The sequence below is a fragment of the Zingiber officinale genome, chromosome 1B (assembly GCF_018446385.1).
Source record: "Zingiber officinale cultivar Zhangliang chromosome 1B, Zo_v1.1, whole genome shotgun sequence".
NCBI lineage: Eukaryota > Viridiplantae > Streptophyta > Magnoliopsida > Zingiberales > Zingiberaceae > Zingiber > Zingiber officinale.
This window is the reverse complement of record NC_055986.1, coordinates 346817-361830: the sequence shown is the minus strand read 5'-3', so window position 1 is coordinate 361830 and position 15014 is coordinate 346817. Positions and strand designations below refer to the sequence as shown.

Here is a 15014-nt window from a genome sequence, read left to right as displayed (position 1 = left end):
ATTCACAATGATTAAATATTTAATTTTGAAAGCCCTAACTGATTTCAAATTAATTTGTACTTAAAAATAATATAAATATGATACCTAATTTATAAATTAATTGGCTGTTGGGTTACATGATTTATGCGTCTAAAACTCATAATAATCCAAATCTTAGTATTAATTGCCACTACATAAACACAAATGGATTTGGATATTGATCATCACTAATGTCTTTTTAGTTTTTTTTTTCTTACAAACATATGCAAGTCATTCATTAATAAACAACACAAGTGTAATTCCTCAATGGCTCTGATTTTTCTTGGGATACTCCCTTGGTCCAAATATGGTCGATCCAATTCTCACGTTTGTGCTGCCCATCTCAATCTGCAAAAGTCATACAAAAAGAGCACATGAAGCAACACCACTGATCATGAAAATTCCACAAAACTGTTGCTTATCTTACAGCTTGCTCAAAGTCACCAGACATGCCCATGGATAGCTCACACTGCTCCTCTGGTATTCCGAGTGCGTTGCACACATCGACCCTACAATTTGTCATCGTCTGTTACCCCAACAATAAGACCTGAGGTTAAACACAATACTATACTGGCACATAAAATTATCTGCTAATGAGACAAGTACTACCTTAAAATTTTCAGGGGTTGAGGTGTAATCTGGCATCCCTATCGTCATTAAGCCTGAAAAGGAAAGGTTTGGGCAGCTGGACTTTACATGGCTAGCCAGCTCTAAACATCTTGAAGGTTCAACGCCGGATTTTGCTGCGAAGACTTGGCTATATAAGCAAACATTCTTATAATGTTACAAGAAAAACAGTAATCAACTGGACAAGGTTTTAACCAAAGAATTCTTGGATAATGGAGCTCCTCGGCTCCCAAAGCGTTTTGCTACTTAGGAAATTTATTATTTTAACAAATATCTAGCAATTTTTAAGTTAATTGAAACTTTTTTCATCACCAAGTACAATATTATTAAGACTTACATTCCTCTCCACTAGTATTTACTTGAACCAAGACTTTCAGAGGCTTCCTTCCCAAGCTAGCAACAGCACGATCAAGATAGTTTGCAATCTGAAATGAACGAACAATTGACACAAGTAAGATTGTGATACAACTGACAAAAGTTAGCAGCAAACACTAGAATTCTGTGGTTTCAATAACTATTTGCCTTCACCCATGGAAGCAAAAATTCTTGTCTATATGAGGAGATTAATCCATATCAACAGTGTAGTTAGTTCCATTTTGATCTATCTAGGCAGTGTGCTTAGCTAACCCTACCTAGTGGAATAAAGCTTGGTTGTTGTTGTTAGGCAGTGTGTTCTTATACCTAAATGGGTGATCAAAGCAGTTGATACAATCAGAATGAACTTTCTTTGCTATAGTGCAAAGTGGCCTGCAACCAGTGTATCAGACGATTTGATTTGGGAGTATTGAGTCGTTGAGTATTCTAGACTGTCAAGGACATAATTTGGTACAATATTAATAAGCTGGTGGTGGCATCTGGATTTATCAGAATCAGAATCTACAGATCTGGGGAGACCTTAGATGGTTAAGAATAGCTTCATTCGGTTCCATAGAAGTTTATCTGCTAAGCAGTAGTATAGAAGTTCATAAAAGTTCATAACGGGAGAAAACTCTTTATTTCTGGTGCAACTGTTCAAACTCGATCCTGGAACAGCTGTAGCAGAAGGCGCATGATGCAGAAGCAACCATGAGTTGGTAAATATGAAAGAAAGAATGCTGACTTCAAATGCTAATACTAGACAAAATGATCTAAGAATTTGGAGATGGACTATGTCAAGAATTTTCTCAGTTAAATCAGCTTACTATTTCTTGAAAGCTGCTGCATCTAACACCTCAACTACTTGTAGTTTACGGACATGCTATGCACACAAGAAAGTCAAAGTTTTTACCTGATGATTCTCAGGAATAAAATAAATACTAAATTGGGACTAAACTTCAAGAAAATCAATTAGATAGTTATAGGTGTATTTTCTGTAACTCGCTAAATCAAGATAACCAACTATTAAAATTGCTTTCCTGCTTTCTCCTTGGTATGCCATGAAATTTTTAATTTGGACTAATATCCTGATTAGTTGGCTAAACATAACAATGTATCTTTAAACAACCATGATCCTGTCCGAACCAGGGGTCAACGAACGCTGGGGACGTGGCGCTCCCTGCTGAATCCTCGAGTGCTCCGGCGAACCTGCAACAAAACCGAGCCGGGAGGGGTGTCCCGGCGACGGCCCTCCGACGCTCAAGTCAGACGAGGGAATAGATGAAGGAAGTGGCTCAAAGATGAAGACTCGTGTACCTCCGGTTGAAGAAGTGGAGGCCTTATATAGACTTCTGAGGAGGCTGATGTACATATACCGAGGCACACACACGTGTCCTCAACCCATACCCAGTATGGGCTTGTCAGAGGAGCTTGCCTGACTCCTTACTGCTACAGTACGAGCACGTCTTTGATGGGACAGTGAGCCCATGTCCTTGATGGGACAGTGAGCCCATGTCCTTGATGGGACAGTGAGCCCATGTCCTAGGATCCTGCATATCATCTGTTGTCAGAAGATGTTCCCATCCTTGCCTTTTCTTACTCCCCGTCAATCGTCCGACCGGTCGGCCGTTTCCTCGCGTCCGGCCGATCGGATGTTCTGGTCCGCGCGGGAGCTTCCGGGTCATGTGCTCTGGACTGTTCGCAGCGTTGATGTTTTATTCCTTCGGCCGAGCAGGCCCTCTGCTCGGCCTTTCCTACTGTTCATCATGAGCGTCGGAACCCCGCCTCCAGCGGGGTATATTGCTTCCGCTCGGAAGCCTCAGCTGGTCGTCGCCCTCCTTATCCGCTCGGCCAAGGCCTTTGGCCCTCCTCGCGGCGTTGACTCTGCTAAATGGGGTCCCCCATTCTTACTGCCGGATCAAACCATATATATAGAAGAAAAATGTAAATTATTTTTAAGATTTCAGCAAAAAGAGATTAAAGCATGGACAGTTGAAGTGAAACCTCCTAAAGGTTCTCAGCCAGGTAGGTATTTTAATATTTATGTTTTTTGTCAACTTCAAATATTAACCTGGTTCAAATGCCAAAGAGGGAAACTCATAAATCAGAAGAAAGTGTAAATTCCACCGCTATCAAATTTCTTGTAATACCATAGCCATTAGAATGTGATTATTTACCTTCACACTATCCACACCCTCAACCATGTGAAGATTTGGTACTGCAGCTGCAAATAAGCATAGAACTTAATGTTATATATTCCTACCATTTAAAAAATATATTATACTAGAAAATGGCTATAGAAAAAACAAATATCTCTTTAGGTCAAATAAGAGATGCAAGAAACTATACTAATTAATTAGCCATTAGAGACAGTGTCAAAAATCCCTATATGAATAGTATTAATAAATCTATGTTTAGGATTTTATCATAACTACATATGCTCATATAATTATTATCTCATTTAAATCAATGTGGTTGTCATTTCCCTCCAATACTATGAGATTGAAGGGCAATCATGGGTCCCCTCGGATGGGTCTAGTGGCTAGCTCATGAGGTGTTGCCACCATGAGGTCTGGGGTTCGAATCTCGGCAAAGCTGAGGTAAATACCTCCCTTATGATTTATCTCCTCCATGTTGGCCCTGGGACGGGTTGGCGGAGGCGCTGAGGGCGAGCGTATTCGCCTTTTGCTACCTTGAAGGACAATCATGGAAATTCAGTCAAAACAAGAAAAGAATACAACTTAGTGATATTATGCAATTCATAAGCCTCCAACTGATTGTCCATTCATAGATTTGGTTATTAATGACTCTTTTTTTTTTTTTTTTTGAGAATCCCAATTATTCTTATTTAAAAATTTTAGGGGTATTATTTAGTCTCATTATTTTCACTCTTTTTTCCAGAAAGCATGATATGTGATATATGATTAAATATGCATAATTATGACAAGAAGAAACAGGCATATTAATTCCAGCACAAAACTATTAAAAGTGAACAAACATAATTCAAAGTAAATGACATATGAATTGATACCTAGAAGTGATTTAACTTTATTGCTCTGGAGATGCCCAATAAAGTGCCAATTGATATCTAAAGGAAGCTGCATAGGGAAGAGGTTATGAGATTCAATTGTTTCTGTAAACATCATGAAAACATACAACCACTTCGAATCAGCTTGCAACAAGAAGACTTTCTTCCAATATTCTCGCATACCTTTTGGTTGATAAATACAACAGTTGAAAGTAGTGATTAGTGATATAACTGTTAAATTGGCATTATATTGTCGATCTAGAGTTAACCGACTGAACATACTTTGATGAAAATCACCTTAATTAAATAGAAAGCTTTGAGTGATAATTCCTAAATTCGTTGCTTCAAAAGCATTGTAGCCCTTCCCAAACCAGAAAATTAAAGGAGTAAACTAAGTGAAGGACTGGTCTACCTGAGGGGCCTTATCCACCAACTCTTGTGCATAGTTCTCGCCAAAGTAGCGGTGGCCGGCGTCGTAGAGCTGGCGGACGAGGGAGGCCGGCTTCGTCTTGCCAACGGCTACGACGCGGACAGCCTCCGCCGTGCGTCCAGACCTCTCCGCCGCTTGCCGCACTCGGTGGAGAACAGACCGCAGCGCTGTTGCCGCCGCGCATTCCGCTATGACCGACGGAGTGGCCATTCTCCCTCCGCCTTCCGCCTTCCGCCTTCTTTCGGCCACAGATCAAGGAGAGTCGAGAAATTGGTCGTGGTATGGTATTTTAAGTGGTCTTGGCACCATGGGCCTCATATGGGCCGACATTTCTGTCAATTGTTCTATGGTGCTACCACATCTAACCGCTTTATTTTTATTATTATTATTTAAATAATAAATAGATAGTCTTTCTACATATAAATTTGAAATACAACCTTTAAAATATTTATTCTCAGTTCTCATTTCATCTTTAGTTGTTTACCATTGCACCACAGGATATTAAAAATTATATTTTTAAATATTTTTTTTAAATTCAGGTATCAAATCCATTAAATCCGGAGGCAAATCATCTGACTCCACAAAAAATTTTCATGACCATTATGATAAGTTTAAAAGTACGAATGACTCATCGCTCTGCAGTCAATATTCATATGTTGTAGTTCTAGTTCTGCAAGAGGTAGTACTAGTCACCTTCCTCTCGAAGCCATGCAATAAAGATCCACGAACAATCAAACCTCCTCGGTTTCCTCGTGTAGTTCTTCATTAGGTAAAGTTCATTTAGGTCACTCAAATCTACAAGACTTTTTGGCACTCTTCCACTCGGGTTATTGTCGATCAACGTTACAAATCTCAATCTCCTCAACTCTACAATCATTTTCGGGATCACATAATTAAACCCAGTATTAGATAGGTCCAATGTGATCAGACTCCTTGGGTTCTCCAACCCGAGCTCGCTTAGATTCGCACCTAGTGTATTGTTGGAGAGCCGCAGATGCGGTGGATAAGAGGACCTACATGTGGCAAGGGCAAGACAGATCAGAAGTCAAGTCAACTAATCAAAAGTGAAGCATAGGTATAGATCCAAGTGATCCATTAAACTCCTTTGACTTATCGAGATCGATCCACCAGACTCCTCCGTCTCCTCCGACTCGGTCCATTCGACTCCTCCAACTCCTCCAACTCCTCAACTCGGCCATTATTATAGCCCAAAGGCACTAGTTATATGACACATATGTCGTTATATTAATACCATGAGGTTGTGATAATACCTAATGCATTGACCGCTATTATAATCCCGAGCCACTAGCTACTTAACATATATATCGTTATATTGATATCTGAAGATAAAGAGAATCAAAATACCTAACGCAGTCAGAGTACCCTAAAATTGTTGAAAATGATCCTTACACTGTAAGATGTAACTTGAAATAGAATTACACAAGCTTGTCACAAATAAGACAGTTGTTTTTTAATCAATGGTTAATTGTTTATTTCATAAATATCCCTCTCTAGCTAGATATTCGATTTAGATCCATCAGTAGTTGTGATATTGCACGCATCGTACATTTGATACTTCGATGGTCTTCGAAATATTTTATCAGTTCCATGCAGATTTGCCACGATCACACTTTTGTTTTTTTGTTTTTTTTACTCTTCAAAGCTTTAGGATGGACGCCTTTTGCATTAACTTTTCCCGCCCTTTCGTTTCCGCTTTAATTCTGAATTCAACAACCCCTATGCAGAAGAGGTTTATGAAATTATAAAATCGTGGGCCGGACCGATCATGTGAGGGCCAATTAAGTTTATTATTTTTATGATATTATAAAATTATTTTAGAATACTATTATATTTAAGAGATATTTTAAAATAATCATCTTAAATATTATATTATTTATTGAATAAATAAATTTACTACTCGAGTGTACATTCTCTATGTATATAGTTGATACGGTAATAAGAAAGAGCCTCGTTCTGTTGTCACGGTGGAGGTCAACGAAGGTCAGAGTCAAGAGGTTGACGGACGAAGGTCTTGGCCGATCGGGTGGGACATAGCCCGACCGGGAGTTAAGCGCCGACCCACCATCCTTGGCATGGAGTAGTCAAACCGATGCTCAATGGACTTGCAGAAGTCAAGTCGAGCGGCTCTTATGCTCGGTGCAACGGCGGATGATATGGATCAAGGCCAATCAGCCGAGCGGCTCTCTCGCTCAGTGCGACAGTGGGCTCTCGGTCGAGCGGCCATCCCGCTTGGCCCGCAATGGACGACACTACAGGGGACTCTCAGCCAAGCGGCCATTCTGTTCGACCAAGGAACAAATACAGTAGGATATCCTTCGACATCCTTTTGGGAGTTAGTGCCGCCAATGGACGGCATGGTCAGACAGAAGATCGTACGGCGGAAGCTTCCACTGTCATTTCATAAATATGTTTGGCTTGTTAAGGTACTATGTCAAGGACACTTTACTGACATGTCCCTTCAGGAAAACTTTGAGATAGTGTGCCTGCTTTGAGAAACGTGCGCACACGCTATAGGAGCTCTATATAAAGGGGGGTCTAGGCATCGGCGGAGGTATACTTTTCTCATGAACTCTATAGTTGCGCTACAGTTCCCTTTGCTTCTTGCTTTGTTGGAGACTGACTTGAGCGTCGAAGGGTTATCACCGGGGACCCCCCTGGCTCGACACTGACACTGCGTGTGTTACAAGCAGGAGCGAAATCCCTCGGAAGTCAGCAGGAGCGCCACGTCCTCAGCATCCACCTCCTCGACTTTCGAATATGATCAATAATATTGATCTTAAACTCAATTAATAAAGCCAACAATACAATACATATCATGAGATAAATTGTGATTGAATCACAATTAATGAATATCTCTCCATGTGTAATTATGTACGTATTGAAATATTCCCTAGTCGATGAATTGATGAGAATGAAGCTCATCAATTCTGTAAAACTAGCATATGTTATACTTCTTGATTATTCAAGCAGTCGGTCTTCATTGGCTAGACATTGGGATGTTAAAAATTAACATATGGATGCTAGTTAAGGGTAACTAGTTTATCGAATGTGACTTGTCATGAGACTTCATGTGATTCTATACATGTCTATGAAGATCTCATTACAACTCGAGTGCAAGTTTTTAGACTTGAGGTATTTTCGTCTTGGTTATAGAGACTTATACTTTGACATCTTAAGCAAGCATCTCCTTGGAGATATGACCCTAGGATGATTGAGTATAAGTCAAAGTGCTCGAAGTTATTTTAATAGCTCACAGTGGATTCACCACTCCTTTTTATAAGGAGACGTATACCCTATGACCTTTTGCTAGGATTATTACTCGTAAGTCTTTGACCAAAACATTATACGCCAAGAGGATGATCTTCTTGGATACGTGTTTAAGTAATTTTAATCCACATGACAAGGAACTACTACTTAGGATATATGTGATGTAATCAGCCTAATGTGGACTGGCAAATAGATTATGTCCCAACCAAGAGGATATAAGATGAGCAAAAGGAACAAACACACAAATAATTGTAGCTGCTCAAGGGTTTAGAAATGGTTCTAGAATCAACTGTGATTTCTCGGTTAATTGAGGGTCATGATGTACTACTAGGTGTCACTTATGATCTATTCGTAATTAATGATTAATTACAAATGATCAACATAATCAGGAACCTATAAGGTCAGACGTACTACAAGTTTATTCGAAAGATATAAAACGAGTTTAGGAATTGGATTTTCAGATCGAGAGAGAGATTGAGTCTGGTTAGATCATATAAAGGAAAGTGTTTAGCCTAATGGATTTTGGATTTGCTATTTAAACCTAGTAGAGAGTCTATATGAAGATATAGAAGAGAGAAAAATAATAATTTTTTTTAACAACCCAAAACCTAGTTTAATTAGGTTTAGGTTTTTCTTTCTCTCCTTTTCCCTCACTTTGTGTCGCCTACCACAAGGAGGTTTTTCCTCCTTGTGTCGCCATCCAGCCCTTCCATCGGTAGCATATATTCCAACAAGCAAGAAGTTTCCATCAGCAACAGCTGTTTCGACTAGCAAGAAGTTTTTGTTGCAGGTGCTATTCCACCGGCCAATAACTTCTCCTACCAATGCTGCTCATCTGCCTAGCAAGGTCCTTGTGTTAGTACCCCATGGTAGTTTTGATGTGGTCAACCATCCTGTGTATTTTATCCTTGTATCTAAGTGTGTAAGAGCTTAGGAACACAAGAAGTCGAGTGGAAGATGCAGCTTTTGAAAAGGATGGCACGGGAAGAGAGTTGATGGGCTCGGTGCATCCGAGGGACAAGGTGCTGCGGAAGAGTACACCAGCGGATGAGAAGGACGCGCATGGGGGTCCGAGGGATGAGAAACATGGGAGGAAGGCTACTCGAGGATAAGGCGAAAAAATGGATTCGGGTGATCCCTATTTCGGTTGGCCAAAATCACCTAAGCGAGTGAAGTAGCGGAAGAGCCAAAGTAGAAGCATGGAGCTCGGAAGCAGCTATTGAAGGCGCCTTCAATGGTATTGAAGGCGCCCTCGCGCCTTTCTGGTGGAAGGAGCCTTTAATTTATTGAAGGTGCCTTCGAGCCTTCATGGAAGGCACCTTCGATCCTTCATGGAAGGCGCCTTAGATTGGGCAAAAATTAGTTGTTGGTGAGGATAAAGTTTTACACTCGCTTGCCTCGCTGGAGGCGCATTTCAGCTTGTTGGAGGTGTCTTCCAGCCCTGGATAAAATTTTTTAGGGATATAAAAAGACTCCTGGAGGTAGGAAATATATAACAACTCCAGTATTCATTTCCTAGCACATTTTTGAGCGTTTAACGAGTGTAATAGACTTCTCCGCCTATACGAAAGAAATCTTTCCAATGCTCGTTTTTGTCTTGGATTAACAACCACCTAGGTTGTAACCAAGTAGCTCCTTAGTGTCTTTAATTTATTAGTTGTTTAATTTTATTTTATAAAATATGCTACTAATCTGAGTTGGAAGAACGAGAAAGGTTCACGCTGTTTTTAACAGGTAATTCACCTCTCTTGTCGGCCACACGGGTCCTAACACCTTGTTCCGGTAGTAAAGTGTTGTTGCCAGCAGTGATTCAGCTCCACTCAGGTTGCTGAACTGGTGCCTAAACGTGTTGTTTCTATCCAACAGTTCTGCTCCAACCAAGCTATTGTCGGCCCAAACGTTGTGCCGTTGAGTAGCCCTATTCAGGCCAACAAAGGTTGCTACTAGAATCTTGCCACTGCCGAACCTACTGCCCCTTTTGGGTAGTGAGGTTTCCAACGCTCAGACAACGACGTTATCACTACCGTCTGCCTCATTTCGTATCGTCCGATCACCTTGTGTCGTCGGGTACTAAATCGAGTTGTGGCCCCTCTCTTGGATCACATCGTCTCCCTCCTTCAACTAGTATCAAACCGGAGACACGACACGTGACTTAGCGAAGTCTTCTCGAGGATATCTCATCGTGGATATGAGTAGAGACATGTCTCATTAGACTTGTTCGTTGATTCTGATAGAAGCTAGCCTTACGAAGCTAGTTAGACGCTCTCTACAAGGTTTGATTACAAGCTCGCAAGTATACTGTTGGATCGAGATGCACGTGAAAGGGGGGAGGGGTGAATCACATGGTTTTCAAAAAATTATTCTTTTCAGTTTTGAAAACAAAGTGCGCAGCGGAAAATTAAGTAAGACAGCGAAATAGAAAAACAAGCAAGAACACGATTAAATTTTTTACTTGGTTCGGAGCCTTCAGCGACTCCTACTCCAAGACCCAGATCCTACATATATATCGACAAGTAATTCACTAAATCCTCTTCTAGAATCGCCGAAAGAGTAATCGAATACAAAGAGAGTCGGGCAAGTGTAACACGCTACATTTCCCGTTTGTAGAAAGTAAGCACAGTAATTAACTTTTTACCAAATATTGTTTGTAGTCGGTCGGCTTGAACTCGGTGTTTGGGCGGGTTCTCGATGGTAGTCGAGCGTAGAAGAGTCGTAGCAAGACAACATCAACAATCCGGAGCAGTCAAAAAGCCGATTGGATGCGTAGAAGCTCGTATGCAAATTGTGTACAAAGTCTTGGGCGAAACACCCTTATAAAGAGTGTGAAAGGCATCTTCCATAGTTTTGAAGGCGCCTTCCATAGGCTAAATCATGAGGTGATAGTGAGCATACCTTCATCATGGAGAGGACTCTCCTTTCATATACCACCTCACATAACCTTCGCAATTATGAGGTGACAAAATGTATCAGAGGTTGTTAGCTAAAGAAGAGGGTACAACCTAGGCGATACGCCGTAGTCGCCAAAGGAATCTTCCATTTACCCAGATGTATATCTCTTTTGTCATTTGTAGCTTCTGTTATCACTGAGGTGGCCGAAGGAATATGTTGTTATAATTGGTCTGCTGATGGGAGACACAATAGTTCCTGAAGAAGTTTTCAGAAGAATTTTTTTGGCACGAAGTTGTTATTATGACAAGTTGTCGAGATATTGTTTGTTGAGCATAATTCGGTCGGTCCTTAAACTGACCGTCTTGTTAGAATGACGTTGCCGACTGAGCATAATTCAACCAGTCCTTGAGCCGACCGCCCTGTTAGGATGATGTTGCCTACTGAGCATAATCCGACCGGTCCTTAAGTCGATCGCCCTGTTAGGATGATGTTGCCGGCTGAGCATAATCCGGCCAGTCCTTGAGTCGACCGCGCCTATTAGAATGATGTTATTGGCTGAGCATAATTCGGTCGATCCTTGAGCTGACTGCCCCTGTTTGAATGATATTGTATCTTGATCATATTAGAAATTTGTTCAAGAAATAGTATAGTGCATCATGCCCCTTAGAAATCCGTTTTATAATCAATGTTTTGGTGAAATTCTGTCCGGGCAATAATATGAGGATAAATACTATAAGTCAGGTCGTCCTTTTACTTATTCTGAGAGGTTTGGTCAATATATTAAGCTGGGTTGTATTTATCCTGGCCGGATTTTCTGTATGGTCAGGACATATAAACTTGTCCAACTTTATGATCGGACTAATATATATGTCCCCTACAGTTAGTCTATTGTGGAGTGAGTCAGTCGTTCTGGTCGACCCATAAGACCGACCGGCCTCAATCTTTATCACCTTAAATTTGGCCGTCCTTTCATGGACGCCCATCTTCTCGATTCTCTCAGCATACGGATTGACTATCTTCACCCGGCTGAGTTAGAACCCAATCTGATTAAATTAAATAACCTTATCACTAGACGATTAATCAAGACTAGACGAGAGAATGCTATCATTTCTCCTAGGTAATTGTCATATCATCTTGACTTTGATCATCCCTCACCTTGAATTTGACTTCCATGTCACATCCTTGGCCCGCTCGTCATAACCCACAGGGAAGAACCTGAATGACCCCACGACAGAGACACCGAACACAGGTGACATGGAGGTGCTCCACGCAATCAACCTCACCGCCGAGCCCTGCTGCACCTTCACCTACAGCCATTCAAGGAGCTGCGGCGGATGGAGCTGGTGGATGCGATGGATTGAGGAATTGAATGGTTCTGGAGCTGGATCCTATAACGCCCTGCAGTTCAACAATATGGTTGCTCCTTAACAGTCCACACTCGGTGGATTTCGTTGTTGGGACCTAGATTGGGTAGTCCTAGTGCTGACAACAAGATAGAACATAAGGTAGAAGGTGTACTGCTCCTTGATCATTCGGTGACGATGAGAATTAGTAAAGACTATAGCAATTCTTTCCAATTACCCTACCTAACACCCTTTGATCATTCAGTGATGATGCTACTACCCTGAAGTCAATGAATGCAAAGGAGCAATTACAGGCACCGAGAACTTATTCCACCATATAAAGTATCAAGAAGATTGAAAAACAATCCATAGAAAAAAAATCCACCAATAACTAACATGAGGGTAGTACAACAACAAATTTAACACCAGAAATATGTACCAGTTTTGAACAAAACATTTGTTCTAAGGATGTATAGAACGATGACCATGTACACAGATGATATTGTATGATTCACTGGGCAATTGGTAGTTATCCAGGCGACCAATCTCTCAATCCTTCTTCTCCAAAGTCTTCTCTCTGAAGAGCTCCAACCAGAGATTACAAATCCACAAGATGCTCACCAACATCGCACTGCCGACGACGACAATCCACGAAGCACATATCCACATTGCCATCACATCGCTAGCTTTTCCACTCACATAGAAGGCTCCCATTTTGTAGAAGAACCAGGGCCCGAGGAATCCCCTCATGATCGTATACAAGACAAAGAAAGGTGGAGCCAGGTTCTTATGGATCCTTGCAGCCGTCGGAGACTCTGCTCTCCTGAGTCCGGCAAGCGTCCACACATTTTGACAAGCACTGGTGACCTCTGCGAGCACAAGAAGAACCAGTAGCGCGAATGCACCATGCTGAGCAATGTACCGGCAGGTGATGAAGACGAAGAGCGTGGCAAGATGGTGGGCGATGAAGAGATATTCGCTAGGCATAAAGATTAGGTAATGGAGGAGATCGACAGTGAAATAGCCGACGCTGAAGTCGAGCACCAGATTCTGGAAATCGGTGTTGGGCGACGCAAATGATCGAACAGGTTGCTGAAGGATTGCAGCGGCCGCCAAGAGTACGGCCGGGGTGCCGTGGCACAGAGACATGAAGCAACTGGATCCATCTGGGCGATACTTCGGGCTCCAGTTGTTGAAGACGGCGAAGTATCCGAGCATGTATAACGCACAGAACACAGAAACAAAATGGGGAAGGAACCATTGCCCGGGAACGATGACCTCAACCTCCATGGCTGGATTAACTGGAAAAGGAAAAAGGAAAAGGCGAAAACTTTATCAATCGACCAACTTGAAATCACTGCTTATGACCAACGCCTCGTGATTATGATCGGAAATAAAAGCAGAGATAGATAAAGAGATGGTACCTTGGACAACCAAAGTTTAGCCTTTGAAGCCACGCAACTCGGAGGAAGCTTGTAAGAGAAGCAGGCTATGATGATTTGCAGAAAGTGTTTCCAACAACAGACTGATCTTGGAAAAGAAAGCAATGCGGAAGAATTCTAATTCCGAAGCTGAGCCTCAAAGATAAAGCGTCGCCTTTGAAACAGCACCGGAGGAGGTGAGGCAGGGTTAGGGTTTCGGCAGCCCGGATCTGCCCTCGACGGAAAACCACTTCACCTAGACAACCGCGGAGAGGCGTTTTGTTTGGCAACCCCGAGATATATATATAGAAATATAAAGACGGCCGTTACGCGATTAAGTTGTTGCCTGCGAACAGCTCGCGGCTTTGATTGGTTGGTTGCAAACTTGCGATGCGCGGTGGCGTTATAAAGATTATAACGTCTCTGCCAAAAAAGGAATATTCTGGTGATTAGGATATTCCCTTATTAATCGTTGCAAATATGAACCGAGATGCTCAAAAAAGTAATTCAAGTAAACGACTCTATGAAATTATCCATTTGGGATAAGAGAAATAAACGACTCTATGAAATTATCCATTTGGGATAATTGGGATAAGAGAAAAAAAAAGGGATATATATATATATATATATATATCGTGAGAGAAGGGTATAAAAAATTGTTTTTTATTTGCATATTATATATATCAATTTTAATGAAAATAAGATGGATTATGGATAATGGCTAAATTCTAACCTGCTCACTTTTTAAATAATTTTTAGACTCATTAAATCTAATTTTTTAGGATAATATTATATGATCCTGTCGGGAATATGAGAAGATGGGGATGTCGAAATGACGTGTCTGGAATATTGACTGCATCTTCATGACGCGGATGATAAACTGTCATCTGTGTTGACCAAGCCGTTAGAGGTCCTTTGGTCGGCAGTACTTATAGCCAGCGACTGAGGTGCCCCGGTCCCTGGTACCCTGATGCTCGCGGCAGGTCACTCAAATATATAAGCAGTCGAATAATGGTAGAACAACTAAATAAATATAAGACGAGTACAGTGACGTACCTTAGCCCCGGGGGCCACCCTCGGATGGATCAGTGAGTTGGTCGCGTTGTTGCTCGATGACGTACCTTGGTCGCGCTGCTACTCGAGTGGGAGGATGGTGGCGGCGATGGCGACTTGGAGCGACCCAGAGGGCCATGAGCTGTCGGTGCGCCGACGACCTTGGGCGGAGGTGGCGACAACTGTTCCAGCAGGTGGTGACTGGACCAGAACACAAAGGCCCTGCTCCTAAACCTGGCGATGGCGGAGAAACACCAACCAACTCCTTCCTCCTGGTGGTGGCGCAGGGGTGTAGGCCGGGGGAAAGAAGGTAGAGGAGAGGAGTGGGCGGCGACCGACGTCGGCAACGACGAGGAGGGAGGAAGAAGATCCTCTTGGCGGCGGACTAAAAACACGAACCAACCCCCCTCTCCGGAATGAACAGTGCTTTCACTTAAAACCCAAACCTAATTAATGCCAAATATCCAAAATAACCTTCCCTCTTATCTTTTCACCGTATCATTATATTTTAGGAGTCAATTATATGTTTTCTTATCTATTTCATATTTAATTTTCTAAAATAA

The 15014-nt window shown here is 41.9% G+C and overlaps 2 protein-coding genes across 3 annotated transcripts; both read right to left on the bottom strand.

The window, feature by feature from the left end:
* Positions 1–130: 130 nt before the first annotated feature.
* LOC122045628 (pyridoxal phosphate homeostasis protein-like) lies at positions 131–4731 on the bottom strand. 2 transcript variants are annotated; one of them, XM_042605935.1, is made up of 7 exons: positions 4440–4730; positions 4031–4097; positions 3177–3223; positions 983–1070; positions 628–761; positions 446–544; positions 131–366 (listed from the first exon to the last, which is right to left on the bottom strand). In XM_042605935.1, the coding sequence occupies exons 1-7, from the start codon at positions 4665–4667 to the stop codon at positions 283–285; spliced, it is 747 nt and encodes a 248-aa protein (XP_042461869.1). In that variant the 5' UTR covers positions 4668–4730; the 3' UTR covers positions 131–282. The 2 variants fall into 2 exon arrangements, with proteins under 2 accessions (XP_042461869.1, XP_042461874.1); XM_042605940.1 differs by having other exon boundaries at positions 305–366; positions 446–527; positions 4440–4731.
* Positions 4732–12346: 7615 nt separating this feature from the next.
* LOC121968883 (TLC domain-containing protein At5g14285-like) lies at positions 12347–13794 on the bottom strand. Its single transcript, XM_042519223.1, has 2 exons — positions 13402–13794; positions 12347–13278 (listed from the first exon to the last, which is right to left on the bottom strand). Exon 2 carries the CDS (start codon positions 13265–13267, stop codon positions 12527–12529), a length of 741 nt encoding a protein of 246 aa, XP_042375157.1. The 5' UTR covers positions 13268–13278; positions 13402–13794; the 3' UTR covers positions 12347–12526.
* Between the last annotated feature and the right edge of the window lie 1220 nt (positions 13795–15014).

Coding starts and splice junctions, on each gene's coding strand:
- LOC122045628 (XM_042605935.1), bottom strand. CDS start 4,667: ATGGCCACTCCGTCGGTCATAGCGGAATGCGCGGCGGCAACAGCGCTG. Junction 4,098..4,439: donor TGGTGGATAAGGCCCCTCAG/GTAGACCAGTCC, acceptor TTCCCTATGCAG/CTTCCTTTAGATATCAATTG. Junction 3,224..4,030: donor TAAAGTTAAATCACTTCTAG/GTATCAATTCAT, acceptor GCTTATTTGCAG/CTGCAGTACCAAATCTTCAC.
- LOC121968883 (XM_042519223.1), bottom strand. CDS start 13,267: ATGGAGGTTGAGGTCATCGTTCCCGGGCAATGGTTCCTTCCCCATTTT.